This window comes from Oncorhynchus gorbuscha, linkage group LG13, assembly GCF_021184085.1.
Source record: "Oncorhynchus gorbuscha isolate QuinsamMale2020 ecotype Even-year linkage group LG13, OgorEven_v1.0, whole genome shotgun sequence".
In the NCBI taxonomy this organism is placed as follows: domain Eukaryota; kingdom Metazoa; phylum Chordata; class Actinopteri; order Salmoniformes; family Salmonidae; genus Oncorhynchus; species Oncorhynchus gorbuscha.
Window position 1 is genome coordinate 51,205,113 of NC_060185.1, and position 20,026 is coordinate 51,225,138.

Below are 20,026 nucleotides of genomic sequence, written 5' to 3' on the forward strand. Positions count from 1 at the left end.
ATAAACATTGACAAATGTGTCACATACAACATCCATATATATGAAATGACAACGTACTCCAAATGTAAATTTGCAATCCATGGTAGGAAGCCTAAATCCTTCAACCTACAGTATACTTTGAGGCAAGCCTTTCTTATTCCTCCATTCAGATACTGTACATTGGCCACTAGACTAAACACAGTGATCTCCCTTGTTAGATTACACTGAATCTCCAAATCGGAGCACTACATGTACACTGTATCTGCTTTATGAAGCTGAATGAAGCTGAATGGAGCTTTACGACGCCTTCACTGGATTATTTCCAGATTAGGAACATTGAAGAACATTCTCGAGAGTTTGAGGTTGAAGTACCGGGGAGAAATACAACTAAGAATGTTTTGGAATGCGTATCAATGTCACAATATCTTTTACTTTAGATGCTGGTTTAGAATGTACTGTATTTCTGCAATGTATGGAACTCACACCGTACCATGCATTACAGTAATCAGTCATCATTATAGAAATCTGATCATATTCCACATGGCAGGGCCTCAAAATTCATTAAACAGCTCGGTCTTTCCTGAATACATGTACTTGGAAAGCTCACCTAATTCAAACTCAATGTGACTCATAATGGGTATGTTTGATATCGCGCCAATCCTTGATCAGTACTTTAGGTCTGCGTCAGAAAAGGTGCCTCTATAGGGTGACATTTGTGACGCAGCCAGGGCTTCTTTCACACTGGTGAGTGGTTGATGGGGTGGATAATGACTGCTCTCAGAGGTAATATCAGAGAGAAAGCCGTGAAACACAATGGAATTAAATGGCATCGCAACACATTATGGCTTTGTGTCAGATGCAGATGATGTGCTATGTTGATGAAAGATCATTTGCGTCAAACTGCTATAAGCACCAAATATTAGAGAGAGTTGTGGGGATTTGAAGGTTGCATTAGAAGCTCTGTGTGCTTATGGCTTTTCTTGTTGTGCTCAGAATGACGTGTTTTTCAATGCCCTGCACATGCCATAGTTTAATGCCCCACACAGTACCCTCAACACATACTGTACACAACGAGGGCAGAGTATGCAGTGCATTCGGAAAGTATTCAGACTCCATTACTTTTTCCACATTTTGCTACATGACAGCCTTCCTCTAAAATGGATACTCATCAATCTACACACAATACCCAACCCTGAGGGGTTGAAGAAACAAATGTGGGCTTCACTGATCTGTATTAAATGAGTGGCTATGAGTAAGCGCTCTCCTTGCAGATGCTAAACAGCCTTATATAACATGTGTGTGGTTGTGGTGGTACATTGGGTGTCTGTTGTCAATGACCCTGTCCATTTTTGTTCACAAATGTCTTACATTCTTTGTAATGCACTTGCATCTCATATCATTGACATTGAATCGCTCTTTATAGAAATTCCCATCATGTACATTTTTTCTGGTGGTAAAAAAAAGTTAGAATTGGATGTGTTTATAAGCCACACGATACTGACATTTGGTAGTTTTGATGATGTCATTGCATCAACCGTAGATTTGATGAATAATTCAGCTAAAATGTATTTTCTATTGGCTGATTACAACATGAATTTATTTACAAGTAAGAACCACTTACTGACCTCTGACTTTTTGAATACTTTATACTCGAGCTATCTACTGTATATCCCCACATCGACAAGCCCACAAAAGTGACCAGTTCATCAATCATCCTTATTGATCATATTTTTTACTGAATCATTGAATAATGGGTCAAAAACAGGTACACTTTATTTATACTGGCATTTATGAACATATTCCACTTTTCTTTGTCAGCTGGAAAAGAACAGGTGGGAATTGAAAGTAGCAATAAATGTAGAATATTTAACAACAGTAATACCGAGCACAAATATTTATAACCATGCCGACGTGAAGTCTGCTTACCAGACTTTTCTCACATCTTTCAATTCTGTATTTCACCACTGCTTTCTCTTGTTAAGACCTCTTAAAGAGAGCAGAAAATGGCTACGGAAACCATGGTTAACAGCTGGTCTCTAAAAATCCTCAGTACATTTTTTCTCTCAAAAATCACTCCCCCCTTGAATTCTGACAATTACCAATATACTGAACAAAAATATAAAAGCCACATGTAAAGTGTTGGCCCCATGTTTAATGAGCTGAAAGAAAACCTCACAGGAATATTTGTATGCACAAAAAGCAAAACTTCCCTGTTAGTGAGCATATCTCCATTGCTAAGATAATCCATACATCTGACAGGTGTGACATGTCAAAAAGCTTATTAAACAGGATGATCATTACACAGGTACACCTTGTCCTGGGGACAATAAAAGGCCACTCTAAAATGTGCAGTTTTGATACACAACACAATACCACAGATGTCTCAAGTTTTGAGGGAGCGTGCAATTGCAATGCTGACTGCAGGAATGTCCACCAGAGCTGTTGCCAGATAATTGAATGTAAATGTTTCTACCATAAGCCGACTCCAAAGCTTTTTTAGATAATTTGGCAGTACGTCCAACCGGTCTCACAACCGCAGACCAGGTGTAACCATGCAAGCCCAGGGCCTCCACATTTGGCTTCTTCACCTGCAGGATTGTCTAAGACCAGCTACTTTTTATTTTTGTTCAGTATAATATAAAAACACATTTACCCATCTACTTCGGATATCCCCCAAAAATACTTTACTAGCATTACAAGAATCTTCAAACAATATAAAGTCAACAATCATCAATCATCTGTTGAGCAAGAAAAAGACTTCTACAGCTCCCCCATCTCAAATCAGTGTTGGAAGTAAGACCTATAGTGAACCTTTTTTTTCATGGGAAATTAATCACTTTTTTGTGAGATGCACAGTAGTCTCCTCCATGTAGCCTAACTCTCACAATTTCATGCACACACACACACACACACACACACACACACACACACACACACACACACACACACACACACACACACACACACACACACACACACACACACACACACACACACACACACACACACACTGTATATCATTTTTCTTTTAATGTAGTTTTCATATAACCCCTGTTGGGTTTTTACCTTGTTTTTATCTGCACTGTTTTGCTTTTCACTTGTCTTCATTTGTGCCAATAAATATAACTAAAACAAACTTTAAAGAAATGTAAGAAGATTGTTCCTCAATCTGCACTGAAAATGTCTTTGTATTACATGAAAAACAGTCCTCCGTCTTTGTTAGATGGCTTGTCTTTTTTGTAGCCCAGTTCTGTGTAAACTAAAGAGCAGTGATATTAGCATTGTATTCATTCAAATTCCATTACTTAGGCTAACAAGGTATTGGATTACTTGTTGGAATACTTTAAAATATAAAAACATTACAGTACCAGTCAAAAGTTCGGACACAGCTACTCATTCCAGAGTTTTTCTTTGTTTTTACTATTTACTACATTGTAGAAATAACACATATGGAATCATGTAATAACCAAAAAAGTGTTAAAGAAATCAAAATATATTTTAGATTTGAGATTTTTCAAAGTAGCCACCCTTTGCCTTGATGACAGCTCTGCGTACTCATGGTATTCTCTCAACTAGTTTCATGAGGTAGTCACCTGGAATGCATTTCAATTAACAGGTGTGCTTTGTTAAAAGTGAATTTATGGAATTTATTTCCTTCTTAATATGTTTGAGCCAATCAATTGTGTTGTGACAAGGTAGGGGTGGTATAAGACCAAGTCCATATTATGGCAAGAACAGCTCAAATAAGCAAAGAGAAACGAAAGTCCATCATTACTTTAAGACATTAAGTTCAGTCAATGCGGAAAGAACTTTGAAAGTTTCTTCACGTGTAGTCACAAAAAATCATCAAGCGCTATGATGAAACTGGCTCTCATGAGGACCACCACAGGAAAGGAGTTACCTCTGCTGCAGAGGATAGGTTCAGGATAAGTAATCCCTCTCACCTCTCACCCCTCTCACCTCTCACCCCCCCCCCCCTTTAAGATTTAGATGCACTATTGTAAAGTGACTGTTCCACTGATGTCATAAGGTGAATGCACCAATTTGTAAGTCGCTCTGGATAAGAGCGTCTGCTAAATGACTTAAATGTAAATGTAAATGTTCATTAGAGTTACCAGCCTCAGATTGCAGCCCAAATACATGCTTCATAGAGTTCAAGTAACAGACACATTTCCACATGAACTGTTCAGAAGAGACTGTGGGAATCAGGCCTTCATGGTCGAATTGCTGCAAAAGAACCACTACTAAATGACACTAATTTAAAAAAAAGAAGAGACTTGCTTGGGCCAAGAAACACATTAGAATGGGGGAAATCTGTCCTTTTGTCTTAAAATTTGAGATGTTTGGTTTCAACTGCCGTGTCTTTGTGAGACACAGAGTAGGTGAATGAATGGATGATCTCCGCATGTGTGGTTCCCACCGTAAAGCATGGAGGATTAGGTGTGATGGTGTGGGGGTGCTTTCCTGGTGACACTGTCAGTGATTTATTTAGAATTGAATGCATACTTAACCATCATGGCTACCACAGCATTCTGCAGATATACACCATCCCATCTGGTTTGTGCATAGTGGGACTATCATCTGTTAATCAGCAGGACAATCACCCAAAACATACATCCAGGCTGTGTCAGGGGTATTTGACCAAGGAAAATTATGGAGTGCTGCATTCGATGACTTGGCCTCCACAATCACCCAACCTCAACCCAATTGAGATGGTTTGGGATGAGTTGAACCACATAGTGAATAAAAAGCAGGCAACAAGTGCTCAGCATATGTGGAAACTCCTTCAACAATTTTGGAAGCTGGTTGAGAGAATGCCAAGAATGTGCAAAGCTGTCATCAAGGCAAAGGGTGGCTACTTTGAAGAATACATATATTTTTTTGTTTAACACGTTTTTGGTTACTAAATTATTTCATATGTGTTATTTCAAAGTTTTATTCTACAATGTAGAACATACTAAAAATACAAAATAAACCTTCAATAAGTAGGTGTCCATACTTTTGACTGTTACTGTATATACATTTGAATAGAATTGTAATAGCCCGCAAGTATAATTGATTGGAGTGCACAGTTTAAGGGTACTAATGTTTCACATTTTGAAATGTGTTATTTATTTAGAGTGAAAGGTCAAATGGTTAAAAATAGGAAAGCATGGTAGGATGGTAGGAGTTCAGGCAGGCCTTTGCACTTCAGCAAGCAAAGGAAAGGAGGGGTGCTCAACAACCATGAAATAAAATCACGAGAATGGCTTACCATGAAAAACTTCCAAAAGGACTAATTTGCGGTAAAAAAAAAAAATTTTTTAAGGAATTGGAGCACTAGTCCTTTTGTATTTTTTTCCGATTCTACTTGTTGTTGTTATGCTTGTGAACAAGAAGAGCCTACTGTAAATGGGGAGTGACTTTTACGCATGCGCATAAAGGACAATATTATCGGAGCGCTAAGTGGTCGCTTATTGTGAAAAACAAAGGCAGTGGGCAGCGGAAGAAGAAACGTCATTTTCGGATTGCTCCTCCTTTTATGAAGATTCTGAGAAAGGAGTAGGCTTTTTTTCATCAAACCAATTTATTATTCGCTTTTCATATTAAACTTTTTACAATCCATTGTCATATGATTGAGGATTTCTAGACGCTCACCCAGATCCCACAATAGAAAGTGGCCTAACCGGAGTGTGGAATCTACAGGTCTCTTCTGAGGTTTTATTCATGCCGGAACTGCGAGGAATATCGAGTGAATGACTGAGTGTGTGAGTTATTTTATTTTCTCACCACAAAGTTACTACTACTGGAATAATGTGGGAGTAGTTTACAAAAAGATAAATGATGAATCTTAGGCAACATGCCAGTCAATTATACTATTTAAATAATGTTGTCTTCAGACACTGGCAAATAACCAACCGTTGCCTTTTGTGTAACTGTTCGACATTACAACTTTACGTATAATTGATAGACCAGCATATAAAGCGATATTTTTCTCACACTTTGTGAAGTCTCTACAAATAATATGTTATAACTATCGACTGATCTCCTGGGTAGCAGTGCGCTGTCCATTGTCCTGAAATTACGCTCCTCAAATAGCCTAATCAAACTAGGGCAATCTGCCACCACGCCATAGAAATACTGTAGATGAAATATGAGATTATTCGAAGTTTAAAATGTGTTTTCTTTCTTTGAATGTGAACAGGGAGAAAGTGCCCAAGACAGCTATCCCAGAGAACACCGAATATGAGAACTCGAATCAGGGTTATATTGTATTCTCTATTACTTTTGGTTTTAGTAGGTAAGTGTTTGCACTTACATTATATATTTGTTTCTAATGGTTGAAAATCACACTTATCTTATACTTGCGATACGACGGTTATTAACATAAATTGGCACATCACGACCAAACACTTAGCTAAGCATTTATGTTCTGTCATCATTTACGTGACTTTAGTGTGGCATGATTTGACCGGGTCAAGTGACATACGAAGCCTATAGTAAAATTAATAAACATATTATCGTCACATGTAGAAGCCTACAGACAGGACATGATTTTGGTAATCACTCTCTGAAGTCGAATAAAATACAATTTAGCAGCATTTTTATATAAAATATTCTAAATACATTACATGACCAAAGTATGTGGACACCTGCTTGTCGAACATCCCATTCCACAATTATGGGCATTAATATGGAGTTGGTCCCCCCCTTGCTGCAATAACAGCCTCCACTCTTCTGGGAAGACTTTCCACTACGTGGGAACATTTCTGCGGTGACTTGCTTCCATTCAGCCACAAGAGCATTAGTGAGGTTGGGCACTGATGTTGGGCGATTAGGCCTGGCTCGCAGTCGGCGTTCCAATTCATTCCATAGGTGTTTGAGGAGGTTGAGGTCAAGGCTCTGTGTAGGCCAGTCAAGTTTTTCCACACTGATCTCAACAAAACATTTATGTATGGACTTCTCTTTGTGGATGGGAGCATTGTCATGCTAAAACAGGAAAGGGCCATCCCCAAACTGTTACCACAAAGTTGGAATCACAGAATTGTCTAGAATGTCACTGTATGCTGTAGGTTTAAGATTTTCCTTCAGTGGAACTAAGATGCCAAACCATGAAAAACAGCCCCAGACCATTATTCCTCCTCCACCAAACTTTACAGTTGGCACTATGCATTGGGGCAGGTAGCATTCTCCTGGCATCTACTAAACCCAGAAAAGCTTGAGCAGTTTGTGTGCTGATGTTGCTTTCAGAGGCAGTTTGAAACTCGGTAATGAGTGTTGCAACCGAGGAAAGACAAGTTTTATGTGCTTCAGCACTCTACGGTCCCGTTCTGTGAGCTTGTGTTGTCTACCACTTTGCGGCTGAGCCGTTGTTGCTCCTAGATGTTTCCATTTCACATTAACGGCACTTACAGTTGACCGGGGCAACTCTAGCAGGGCAGAAATTTGACGAACTGACTTGTTGGAAAGGTGGCATTCTATGTAAATAAGGCCATTCTAGTGCCAATGTTTGTCTACGGAGATTGCATGGCGGTGTGCTCGATTTTATACACCTGTCAGCAAAGAGTATGGCTGAATAGCCAAATCCACTAAGGGTTCCACTTTTGTATATATACAGTAGTGTATTATTCCAACATTTAAAAACATGAACAAACTAATAGAGGGACATAAATAGAGATCATACAGTAGATCCTCTTCTCACTTCTCAGTGAGTTAAAGCCTCAGATGAGGTCTGTCTGTGCTGCCCTTCAGAAATAAGAAATAAATGAATTCATACATAACATTAGTGTCATGTTTGTCATTCATTGTCATGTCTTGTCCCTGTGCTCCCCATGCTATTCGTTTCCCTCTGCTGGTCTTGTTTGGTTCTATCCTTCTCTCTCCCCCTCCCTCTCTCACTCTCTCGCTCTCTCTTCTCTCTGTCGTTCCGTTCCTGCTCCCAGCTGTTCCTATTCCCCTAATCATCATTTAGTCTTTCCACACCTGTTCCCGATCCTTTCCCCTGATTAGACTACCTATTTATTCCTTTGTGATCCGTTCCTGTTCCATCGGTTCCTTGTTTTGTATTCCATGCTGTGATTGCGTTTCGCCCTGTCCTGTCGTGTTTTTTGCCGTGATTGTGTATCACCCTGTCCTGTCGTGTTTTGTGCCTTCTTCAGACGCTGCGTGTGAGCAGGTGTCTCAGTTGACTACGGCCTGCGCCTACCCGAGCGACCTGCAGTCTGTGGCCGCTTCTCCAGTTGTTTTCCCTCTACTAATCTAGAGGATTTCAGTTATTCGGTTTTGAACATTAATAAACTCTGTTTCTGTTAAGTCGCGTTTGGGTCCTCCTTCACCTGCATGACAGAAGGAACCGACCAAAGAATGGACCCAGCGACTTCAGACGCTCGTTACACTGCCGTCGAGATCCAAGGAGCCATGCTCGGCAGACACGAGCAGGAATTGTCTGCTGCTCGCCATGCCGTGGAGAACCTGGCCGCTCAGGTTTCCGACCTCTCTGGACAGTTCCAGAGTCTACGTCTCGTGCCACCTGTTACTCCCTGGCCTGCCGAGCCTCCTGAACCCAGGGTTAATAACCCACCTTGCTACTCCGGGCAGCCCACTGAGTGCCGCTCCTTTCTCACGCAGTGTGAGATTGTGTTCTCTCTCCAACCCCACACATACTCTAGAGAGAGCTCGGGTTGCTTTCGTCATTTCACTCCTTACTGGCCGGGCTCGAGAATGGGGCACAGCTATCTGGGAGGCAAGGGCTGATTGCTCTAACAGATTCCAGAACTTTAAAGAGGAGATGATTCGGGTTTTTGACCGTTCAGTTTTTGGTGAGGAGGCTTCTAGGGCCCTGGCTTCCTTATGCCAAGGTGAACGGTCCATAACGGATTATTCCATTGAGTTTCGCACTCTTGCTGCCTCTAGTGAGTGGAACGAGCCGGCGCTGCTCGCTCGTTTTCTGGAGGGACTCCACGCAGTGGTTAAGGATGAGATTCTCTCCCGGGAGGTTCCTTCAGATGTGGACTCCTTGATTGCTCTCGCCATCCGCATAGAACGCGGGTAGATCTTCGTCACCGGGCTCGTGGAAGAGAGCTCGCATCAACGGTGTTTCCCTGCTCCGCATCGCAACCATCTCCCTCTGGCTTTGAGACTGAGCCCATGCAGCTGGGAGGGATTCGCATCTCGAATAAGGAGAGGGAACAGAGGATCACCAACCGCCTGTGCCTCTATTGCGGAGTTGCTGGACATTTTGTTATTTCATGTCCAGTAAGAGGCCAGAGCCCATCAGTAAGCGGAGGGCTACTGGTGAGCGCTACTACTCAGGTCCCTTCATCTAGATCTTGTACTACTATGTCGGTCCATCTACGCTGGACCGGTTCGGGTGCTACATGCAGTGCTTTGATTGACTCTGGGGCTGAGGTTGTTTCATGGACGAAGCATGGGCTCGGAAACATAACATTCCTTTCAGACCGTTAGACAGGCCTACGCCCATGTTTGCCTTAGATGGTAGTCATCTTCCCAGTATCAAATTTGAGACACTACCTTTAACTCTCACAGTATCTGGTAACCACAGTGAGACTATGTCTTTTTGATTTTCCGTTCACCGTTTACACCTGTTGTTTTGGGTCACCCCTGGCTTGTATGTCATAATCCTTCTATTAATTGGTCTAGTAATTCTATCCTATCCTGGAACGTTTCTTGTCATGTGAAGTGTTTAATGTCTGCCATCCCTCCCATTTCTTCTGTCCCTACTTCTCAGGAGGAACCTGGCGATTTGACAGGAGTGCCGGAGGAATATCATGATCTGCGCACGGTCTTCAGTCGGTCCCGAGCCAACTCCCTTCCTCCTCACCGGTCGTATGATTGTAGTATTGATCTCCTTCCGGGGACCACTCCTCCTCGAGGTAGACTATACTCTCTGTCGGCTCCCGAACGTAAGGCTCTCGAGGATTATTTGTCTGTGTCTCTTGACGCCGGTACCATAGTGCCTTCTTCCTCTCCGGCCGGGCGGGGTTCTTTTTGTTAAGAAGAAGGACGGTACTCTGCGCCCCTGCGTGGATTATCGAGGGCTGAATGACATAACGGTTAAGAATCGTTATCCGCTTCCCCTTATGTCATCAGCCTTCGAGATTCTGCAGGGAGCCAGGTGCTTTACTAAGTTGGACCTTCGTAACGCTTACCATCTCGTGCGCATCAGAGAGGGGGACGAGTGGAAAACGGCGTTTAATACTCCGTTAGGGCATTTTGAGTACCGGGTTCTGCCGTTCGGTCTCGCCAATGCGCCAGCTGTTTTTCAGGCATTAGTTAATGATGTTCTGAGAGACATGCTGAACATTTTTGTTTTTGTCTATCTTGACGATATCCTGATTTTTTCTCCGTCACTCGAGATTCATGTTCAGCACGTTCGACGTGTTCTACAGCGCCTTTTAGAGAATTGTCTCTACGTAAAGGCTGAGAAGTGCTCTTTTCATGTCTCCTCCGTTACTTTTCTCGGTTCCGTTATTTCCGCTGAAGGCATTCAGATGGATTCCGCTAAGGTCCAAGCTGTCAGTGATTGGCCCGTTCCAAGGTCACGTGTCGAGTTGCAGCGCTTCTTAGGTTTCGCTAATTTCTATCGGCGTTTCATTCGTAATTTCGGTCAAGTTGCTGCCCCTCTCACAGCTCTTACTTCTGTCAAGACGTGTTTTAAGTGGTCCGGTTCCGCCCAGGAGCTTTTGATCTTCTAAAAGAACGTTTACGTCCGCTCCTATCCTCGTTACTCCTGACGTCACTAGACAATTCATTGTCGAGGTTGGCGCTTCAGAGGTAGGCGTGGGAGCCATTCTATCCCAGCGCTCCCAGTCTGACGATAAGGTTCATCCTTGCGCTTATTTTTCTCATCGCCTGTCGCCATCTGAGCGCAACTATGATGTGGGTAACCGTGAACTGCTCGCCATCCGCTTAGCCCTAGGCGAATGGCGACAGTGGTTGGAGGGGCGACCGTTCCTTTTGTCGTTTGGACAGACCATAAGAACCTTGAGTACATCCGTTCTGCCAAACGACTTAATGCCCGTCAAGCTCGTTGGGCGTTGTTTTTCGCTCGTTTCGAGTTTGTGATTTCTTACCGTCCGGGTAGCAAGAACACCAAGCCTGATGCCTTATCCCGTCTGTTTAGTTCTTCTGTGGCTTCTACTGATCCCGAGGGGATTCTTCCTTATGGGCGTGTTGTCGGGTTAACAGTCTGGGGAATTGAAAGACAGGTTAAGCAAGCACTCACGCACACTGCGTCGCCGCGCGCTTGTCCTAGTAACCTCCTTTTCGTCCCTGTTTCCACTCGTCTGGCTGTTCTTCAGTGGGCTCACTCTGCCAAGTTAGCGGGTCATCCCGGTGTTCGAGGCACTCTTGCGTCTATTCGCCAGCGCTTTTGGTGGCCGACTCAGGAGCGTGACACGCGCCGTTTCGTGGCTGCCTGTTCGGACTGCGCGCAGACTAAGTCGGGTAACTCTCCTCCTGCCGGTCGTCTCAGACCGCTCCCCATTCCTTCTCGACCATGGTCTCACATTGCCTTAGACTTCATTACCGGTCTGCCTTTGTCTGCGGGGAAGACTGTGATTCTGACGGTTGTCGATAGGTTCTCTAAGGCGGCACATTTCATTCCCCTCGCTAAACTTCCTTCCGCTAAGGAGACGGCACAAATCATTATTGAGAATGTATTCAGAATTCATGGCCTCCCGTTAGACGCCGTTTCAGACAGAGGTCCGCAATTCACGTCACAGTTTTGGAGGGAGTTCTGTCGTTTGATTGGTGCGTCCGTCAGTCTCTCTTCCGGGTTTCATCCCCAGTCTAACGGTCAAGCAGAGAGGGCCAATCAGACGATTGGTCGCATACTACGCAGCCTTTCTTTCAGGAACCCTGCGTCTTGGGCAGAACAGCTCCCCTGGGCAGAATACGCTCACAATTCGCTTCCTTCGTCTGCTACCGGGTTATCTCCGTTTCAGAGTAGTCTGGGTTACCAGCCTCCTCTGTTCTCATCCCAGCTTGCCGAGTCCAGCGTTCCCTCCGCTCAAGCGTTTGTCCAACGTTGTGAGCGCACCTGGAGGAGGGTGAGGTCTGCACTTTGCCGTTACAGGGCACAGACGGTGAGAGCCGCCAATAAACGCAGGATTAAGAGTCCAAGGTATTGTTGCGGCCAGAGAGTGTGGCTTTCCACTCGCAACCTTCCTCTTACGACAGCTTCTCGTAAGTTGACTCCGCGGTTCATTGGTCCGTTCCGTGTCTCCCAGGTCGTCAATCCTGTCGCTGTGCGACTACTTCTTCCGCGACATCTTCGTCGCGTCCATCCTGTCTTCCATGTCTCCTGTGTTAAGCCCTTTCTTCGCACCCCCGTTCGTCTTCCCTCCCCCCCTCCCGTCCTTGTCGAGAGCGCACCTATTTACAAGGTACATAAGATTATGGACATGCGTTCTCGGGGACGGGGTCACCAATACCTAGTGGATTGGGAGGGTTACGGTCCTGAGGAGAGGAGTTGGGTTCCGTCTCGGGACGTGCTGGACCGTTCGCTCATCGATGATTTCCTCCGTTGCCGCCAGGATTCCTCCTCGAGTGCGCCAGGAGGCGCTCGGTGAGTGGGGGGGTACTGTCATGTTTGTCATTCATTGTCATGTCTTGTCCCTGTGCTCCCCATGCTATTCGTTTCCCTCTGCTGGTCTTGTTTGGTTCTATCCTTCTCTCTCCCCCTCCCTCTCTCACTCTCTCGCTCTCTCTTCTCTCTGTCGTTCCGTTCCTGCTCCCAGCTGTTCCTATTCCCCTAATCATCATTTAGTCTTTCCACACCTGTTCCCGATCCTTTCCCCTGATTAGACTACCTATTTATTCCTTTGTGATCCGTTCCTGTTCCATCGGTTCCTTGTTTTGTATTCCATGCTGTGATTGCGTTTCGCCCTGTCCTGTCGTGTTTTTTTGCCGTGATTGTGTATCACCCTGTCCTGTCGTGTTTTGTGCCTTCTTCAGACGCTGCGTGTGAGCAGGTGTCTCAGTTGACTACGGCCTGCGCCTACCCGAAGCGACCTGCAGTCTGTGGCCGCTTCTCCAGTTGTTTTCCCCTCTACTAATCTAGAGGATTTCAGTTATTCGGTTTTGAACATTAATAAACTCTGTTTCTGTTAAGTCGCGTTTGGGTCCTCCTTCACCTGCATGACAATTAGGCTACAGACACATTTTTGTATCATTTAGAGTAGGTTTCTACTTGGACCTCTTTCCCAGTACGTTTCTGTGTCACTTTCACTACTGTGACTGTCCCGGTTTCCATGTGCCTGCATGTATGACCCTTCAAAATGAGCTGGAGATGTGATCGATGTTGACAGAAAGCCTGGGGCTCTGGGTTACATAATACTAACCCTATGTTTCATCAGTCAGTCACACAAAGACTCCATGCAGAAAACCACATATTTTCATCCCTCAATCAATATAGCAGCCTGGCTGGGTTTGACTGGGTTTGCCTGTGTCCCAAATGGCACCCTATTCCCTATATAGTGCACTACTTTTGACCTGGGCCCTGGTCAAAAGTAGTGCACTATATATGAAATATGGTGCTGTTTGGGATTCAGCCCTTGTGTAGTGGGGTGGATGATGTTACGCTCACTGCACGTGTCCACAGTTGTCAGTCTAGTGTGACATTTATTTTGGTCCAGGGTGTGAGGGTGTATTATGTGGTGAGTGAGTTGAGATTTGAGAACAGCGGTATTTATGGTACTGCATTATGCCAGTCTGACTGGCACTACAGGGAGCTCATCCAAGGTTAGGGTTGGGTTTAAAAATCGGATTGTATGACTTTGTGGCTGTGCCAACTAGTGACCACTCTGCAGAGATGCCCCCAGAACAATATTCATGACACAAAACACTAACCTGCCTCTCTCACACAAAAGCACACACACACACACGATTATGTATCTCTGGGTGATGTGTACTGTACATGCTACCGTGTGGTGCTCGTGTGATGCCGCTCTGTGTGTTACGATCTCCAGTGCAGGTGAGCAGGCCAGTATGTGTGGATGTGCCCTCGGAAACAGAGGCAGTCGTTGGGAACCCAATGAAACTGACCTGCATCTCTTGTATGAAGAGAGAGGAGGTCAGTGCAGAGACACGCGTTGACTGGTACTACATCTCACCTGACGACGAACCCATCCCTGTAGGTCTCCTCCATCTAACATCCATTCGCACAAACACCACCTTCTTCAATTTCATTACAATTATTTCACCTGATGATAGGACCAGCCATTTTTCCTGACCATGTGACCTGACCGGGAATGATTGCCCATAACTAGGGCATGGAGGTTTTTCCTGGTCAGGCTGTATGGTCTACAAGTACTTTGAACTATGAGGCAAAGTTAGCTATCAACGATTAATGTGTGTGTGTGTGTGTGCCTGCATGCCTGCTATGTTGCCCTTAGATCTACCTGTTTGATGGGCACCCCAGGGAGCTGGAGGGACCTTGGCGGGGTCGCCTGGTGTGGAATGGAAGTAAAGACCTGCAGGAACTTTCCATCAGTATCCTCAACGTCACAATGAACGACACAGGCACCTACAATTGTGTGGTGTTCCGACAGTTTGAGTTTGACTCCTACTCGCACTCGGTTACCAAAACCCTGGTAATCAACCTGGTGGTCCGAGAGGAAGGTAAGAGTGCTTCCTGTTTCTTCCTATTTTGTAATTGTACTTCCTGTACTTTCAAGCTCCTTGCTGGAGGCTTAACTATCTGTGGTTGGCGACGTGTGCTTTGCGTATTTACATGTGCTTCTCCTTGGTTGTTGCCATGTGTTTTGACAAAACTTAAAAGTAAAATGTATTATTTTTCTTAGGCGCTATTAGGTATGTTAATTGGAATTTGCAATTTGCATAAAACAACATTCAGGACGTGTTGGTTATTCCCAATAAAGTTATGTGAAACACTATACTGTATACTTTACACATTTGATTATACTTGCAATAATTTGATCGTATCCTTTTTATCATTGGACCATTATCTAATGAAATTTGAATTCTCAATATGCACCAAAAAAACTCTCACATGTACAGACAAAGCTTAACTGCCTCCTATACGGGATGAGATTGACTTCACCTGGCTAACAGAGCAAGCTGTAATGCCCACATATAGGACTGTTTTGTCGTTTTGATTATGAGTGAATGGATGAATCAGAAATAGATTGCTACATACTGGAGTCATTTCAATTAGAATTGTCATTTCATTGCTAGTGGCGACAAGGCAGTTATTTATCATGGCTGATATGCTGGGTCTGTTCACTGGTCCATTCAAACAAATTGGCCTACGAAGTTATATTATGAACAAATAGTTATCTTTACTACTCTACGCCTTAACTCACAAATGACATACTTGTAGAACAGTCTGTGCAAGATTGACAGTAGGTCCCTATCAAACCAATGCAGTTGAAATACATTGTCGATTTTTGTTGTCTTGCAGTGTTCTATCCAATCAGATGCGGTCTGGGTTGTGTCATAGAGATGGAAAGAGAGCATTACCTATCTTTGCGAATCATCACTTCTGTGACAGCATGGGCAGAACCATTGAGGGCTATATCAATTTCAAAGTAGTCAGTGTCTCCTTCTTCTACTTCTATGAGTTTATTGGTGGTTTGTAATCAAAATTAAAAGGTGTATACTTCCACCTACTGTGTTCGAGTGTGTATGGTCTCAACGGGCATAAAGCTAAAGTTGATGATTTAACAGCCACCTGTGGTGCTTGAATCTTTGCTCAGGAGTATTTGGCTGATCCCTTCTGCTGACTTGGATGGAATTCTGTTATCCTTCCTTAACCCATAGTTAGTCCCACCCAGCTGACCACTTTAAAATGGTGAAAGCCTTTGATGGCGCTGCCAATGCTAATACGGACTTTGTAGCAGGTGTGCCCTATATCCATCTCTATGGGTTGTGTGTGTCTGTCTGGCAGCCAGTGACGACACCACCGCCCTGTACTCAGAGATCATGATGTACGTCCTGCTGGTCTTCCTCACCTGCTGGCTCCTGGTGGAGATGGTTTACTGCTACAGGAAGATCTCCAAGTCAGACGAGCAGGCCCAGGACACCGCGTGAGTAGCTCTTAGCTATGTGTCTTTCTAGCTTTTTATCGCCTAGGCTTGTCTTGTACCTTGTAGCGTTGTATCTCTTAGCATTAGATCTCATAGCCTTGTATCTTATAATCGGGTCTTGTAACTCGTAGCCTCGTATCTTGTAGCCTTGTGTCTCGTAGCCTTGTATATTGTAGCCTCGTGTCCATACTGTATGTACTCAGGCCAACTCTAGTCTTCGTTGCTTTGAACCATGTATCTAGATGTTTGGTGCAGGGCAATGATAGACGACTAGAGTTTGGCATCAGCACATACAGTTTGGATACGATGCTAAGTACTATATGTGGAGTTTGGGCCTTACCCACTCTAAGCATTACTGACAATGTGGCGTAACATTACCCCCGCTGATTTCATGAGCCCTTGAATAAATTGGGGTTAGTGAATAGTTTACATTTACTCTTAAGGCCATGCAGTATCCAATGTATAGGTTGTGCGGTCTGTGAAACAGTGTAATGGAGGTGTAACGGTCTGAGGGCTCCTGCGGTCAGTAGTCGGTCAATAGTAGTCGGTCAGCTGTTTCAATACTGTAAGTCGTCTTTCTGCTGAGGTCCCTGGATAGTTTGGAGCGCTCTGCTGACTCCTGTTTTGCCCTTTTCAAACAGACAATTTAGTGCTCTGAGGATTTGCAGCCGGATCTGAAATTGACTTGTTCTGTGGCCAAGGCTTAAATGTATTCCTGTGGTGTCAGCTCCCAATGATTGGTGACGGTGCTGGGCGGTAGATGGAAGTCGATACAGTGGATTGTGGCCATCACATTTCGACTTTACAATACGATATTGGGTAATATACAGGGCATGTTTGAATCCAATTACACTATCTCCTGTACCTTACACTAAAAGTACCAATAGTGCAAGATAGATGTACACAGAACTTGGGAAATTGAGAGAATGCCCGAAGGAATCGATTGAGAAATGGGTTAAAATAATGTACTTCTGAACAGATGAAGAGTATACTGTACGCTGCTATATTACATGGGTCGTGACTGTTGTTTCACAAATAGACAACACTCTGCACTTTGCACTCAGTCTAGAGGCAATGCCTAATGACCCCAATGCCCAGGAATATCACTAAGGAATATCATTAAGTTTAACCACCAGTGGTGTGTTGCGAGGTGTGACCTCCATCCGTTCTAGTGCCAACAGGACTTAGGGCTGATAGGGCTCTGGTCCCCAAAAAATAGTGCACTATATAGGGAAGGGGATAGGGTGCCATTTGGGACGTAGACATTTGGTATTGAGCTGTTTGAGCAGCTAAACTACATTAGAGGCACGCTGATGGCAGCCGGCCATAATGTGTGACTGGCTGTTCACCAGTACAGGATAATGCAGCCATTTTTAAAAGGATCTGTAGAATACATTAGTGAACCTAAATCACATCAATCATGGACTGTTGGCATGGAGACAGGATTTCCTACTGTTTTCCCACTTTCATTTGACATGGTCCTCTTACTTGGATACATTTTTTCATATAGAATAATGGCTAACTCATGGGTTGTGGGAATCCTAAAGTTGAAGTTTCTAAGTCAGTATCCAGGCTTACGTTCGACATTGCTGTTGGCACATTGTCATGAATCAACTGGAACATTCCCTACGCTAATGTACCCCGATTGTCTCAATTGTCATGCGTTGACCGAGTTCAATAAGAAAGGCCCAATGAAATGTACACAGTATGGTGCTCCATGGATGCACCACAGGGTCTCAGATTTGCCTCTCTTTCCACCCATCTCCAGGACAAACTACCTAGCCATTCCCTCCGAAAAGAAAGACAACCTGGGTGTTCCAGTTACAGACTAAAAGTGATTGTCTCAACACCAGTACGGTATTTTGAATGTGCCTCTCAATCTGACCTCGGATCAGAAAATCACTCTCCCCTTCAACTCGTTGTATGCAACTAACCCGAGTCTCTTGCTGCTGCACCTGCGTCGGCCATTTTCTTCCGCAAGACATGACTCACTCACCTCATAGTAATAACGTTCCCTTCATCAACCACTCATCTCTCTCTGCTTTGTCTTAATTTGCCATCGGCGCTTTCTCACTCATAGTACTAGTACTAATATAAAACATGTGAATATATTAGTGAAATGAACGAGGTGAAAGCAATAGTTTTATATATACGAAATCTACACACCGCATGGGATTCTGTGGCACTTGATTTGAGTGTCGTTTTCAAAGGGAGAGTGGCCCGATCGCAACAGCGAAAGAAATGAGGCCTTGAGCAACACACACCACCTGCTGAGTTCTCAGAAAAGTGGACAAAGACACTTTTTCTTAGTATTGCTATGGGGCTGTGTGAGGCTCAGTACGTGTCTTTAGAGTGCTACTCTGTTTTTTAAATGGAAGAATGTTTGTCGCAAGTCATTGTTTTACATTTCTGAATTTGAGTTTTAGAATAGGTTTTGTTGTTGCACCTAATCGGTATAGCTGGAAATGTGTGCATTTTTTTTTCAACACAATCAAGCAACTTGGTCTGTCCTCTCTGTTTCAGGTACTGACCAACCGTGCACCAAGCAGTTCATGGTCACCTGACGATACAGACTGACGTCCTCGAAGGGAACATTCAGTGAAGATGTCACAACACCTCTCAGCAACTTTGTCTTGGCCTTGCGGTGTGAGCTAGCTCAAATGCTCAAGTACACTCTCCTTTCTTATTTCACTCTGTACCACTCTGTGCCAGACAGCAGTGATTTGATGAGTAATACGTTGTTTATGCTATTTGAATGTCACCCACAGAAAGAAAACAGAACCTACTGTTGCGGAGGACCAAGGAATTACTTCAAAGTAAATTACTCACACTTTTAAATGCGCGAAATGCTGTTCAATTGATAATAATTATGCTGCACTGCACATAATTGGGAGCCCATAAAAACGTCTGGTACATTCTTTTTACATCATTTTTACTCTACTGATAGAATATGACGAGATTATGGGTCAAGGTTTTTCCCTTATACGACCAGTGTCTCGTTGTTATCTTTTTACATAAATTGGAGTGCACAGCTTTTCAAGTTTACTTCACTTAAGTTGTTTGGTGAAAGAAAATATTTAATACACAGTATTACTTCAGTCCCAGAGTTTCCCTCCATCTTTTACTCACACCATCAATATGGCATTTTATTTACTCAGCTTTTTGTAAGGTATAAAGTTTACTCAATGGCATCTTAAGACGTTCAAAACAATGATGCTGCAGAATGCAACTACTGTACTGCCCCCAATAGCCAAAAACTTGATCACGCTAAACCATATGCTGGTTGTTGAGGTTGTTTTTTTCATCTACAGTAGCACTGCTGTTGAGACTCAAATGTGTGCCTACTTCTATAGTTACTATTAGTGTATACACTGTATTGTGTACTATCGTACTATATATGTCGCTGTATATCTTATACACTGTATCTCTGTTTTGAGCTATTAAAGGACAATTGCATTCCAAATGTACCCTAACGCCTTCTCTATACTTATCTCATTTGTAAAGTCTCTCTACATTGATCTTGAAAATCAATATAATTACACAGTTAACGCAGGGACGAGACAAGCAGATCGCGTTTCATTGAAATGCTCAAAAGAAATCAACACTCGATAAGATTTGTGCAAAGCTGTTTGTCAGCCTCCTCACTGATTGTCTTGACGAATAACGGAGGAAGGCATTTGCAGCGTTTTTAAAATATAAAACAGATAACTATTTTGTTATTGCCTGAATAGTGAATACCACAGGGAAATTGAGCATCATCCCATTTGCAATAAATGCATTGTGACTAGTCCACCCACGAGGTTTTGATGACATGTCTCGACTGGGGCCTGGGGGTGGTGGCAGTCTGGGGGTGGTTGCACTAAGCTGATTGAGACTGAGGAGGTAGAGTGTGAATGAATTAGGCCAAGACTAGGTAGGTTTAGCCATCCATCTGTACCATCCATCCATCTGTACCATCCATCCATCCATCTGTACCATCCATCCATCCACCTCCACAG

At 43.7% G+C, this 20,026-nt stretch overlaps 1 protein-coding gene across 5 annotated transcripts; it reads left to right on the forward strand.

Annotated features, from left to right (window-relative positions):
• Positions 1-5,434: 5,434 nt before the first annotated feature.
• scn3b (sodium channel, voltage-gated, type III, beta) lies at positions 5,435-19,495 on the forward strand. Of its 5 annotated transcripts, none has more exons than XM_046294905.1 (7): positions 5,435-5,726; positions 6,164-6,259; positions 13,950-14,113; positions 14,376-14,601; positions 15,890-16,028; positions 17,797-17,885; positions 18,552-19,495. In XM_046294905.1, the coding sequence occupies exons 2-6, from the start codon at positions 6,205-6,207 to the stop codon at positions 17,858-17,860; spliced, it is 648 nt and encodes a 215-aa protein (XP_046150861.1). In that variant the 5' UTR covers positions 5,435-5,726; positions 6,164-6,204; the 3' UTR covers positions 17,861-17,885; positions 18,552-19,495. The 5 variants fall into 5 exon arrangements, with proteins under 5 accessions (XP_046150861.1, XP_046150860.1, XP_046150862.1 ...); XM_046294904.1 differs by having other exon boundaries at positions 17,797-17,880; XM_046294906.1 differs by having other exon boundaries at positions 17,797-17,862.
• The last annotated feature ends 531 nt before the right edge of the window (positions 19,496-20,026 follow it).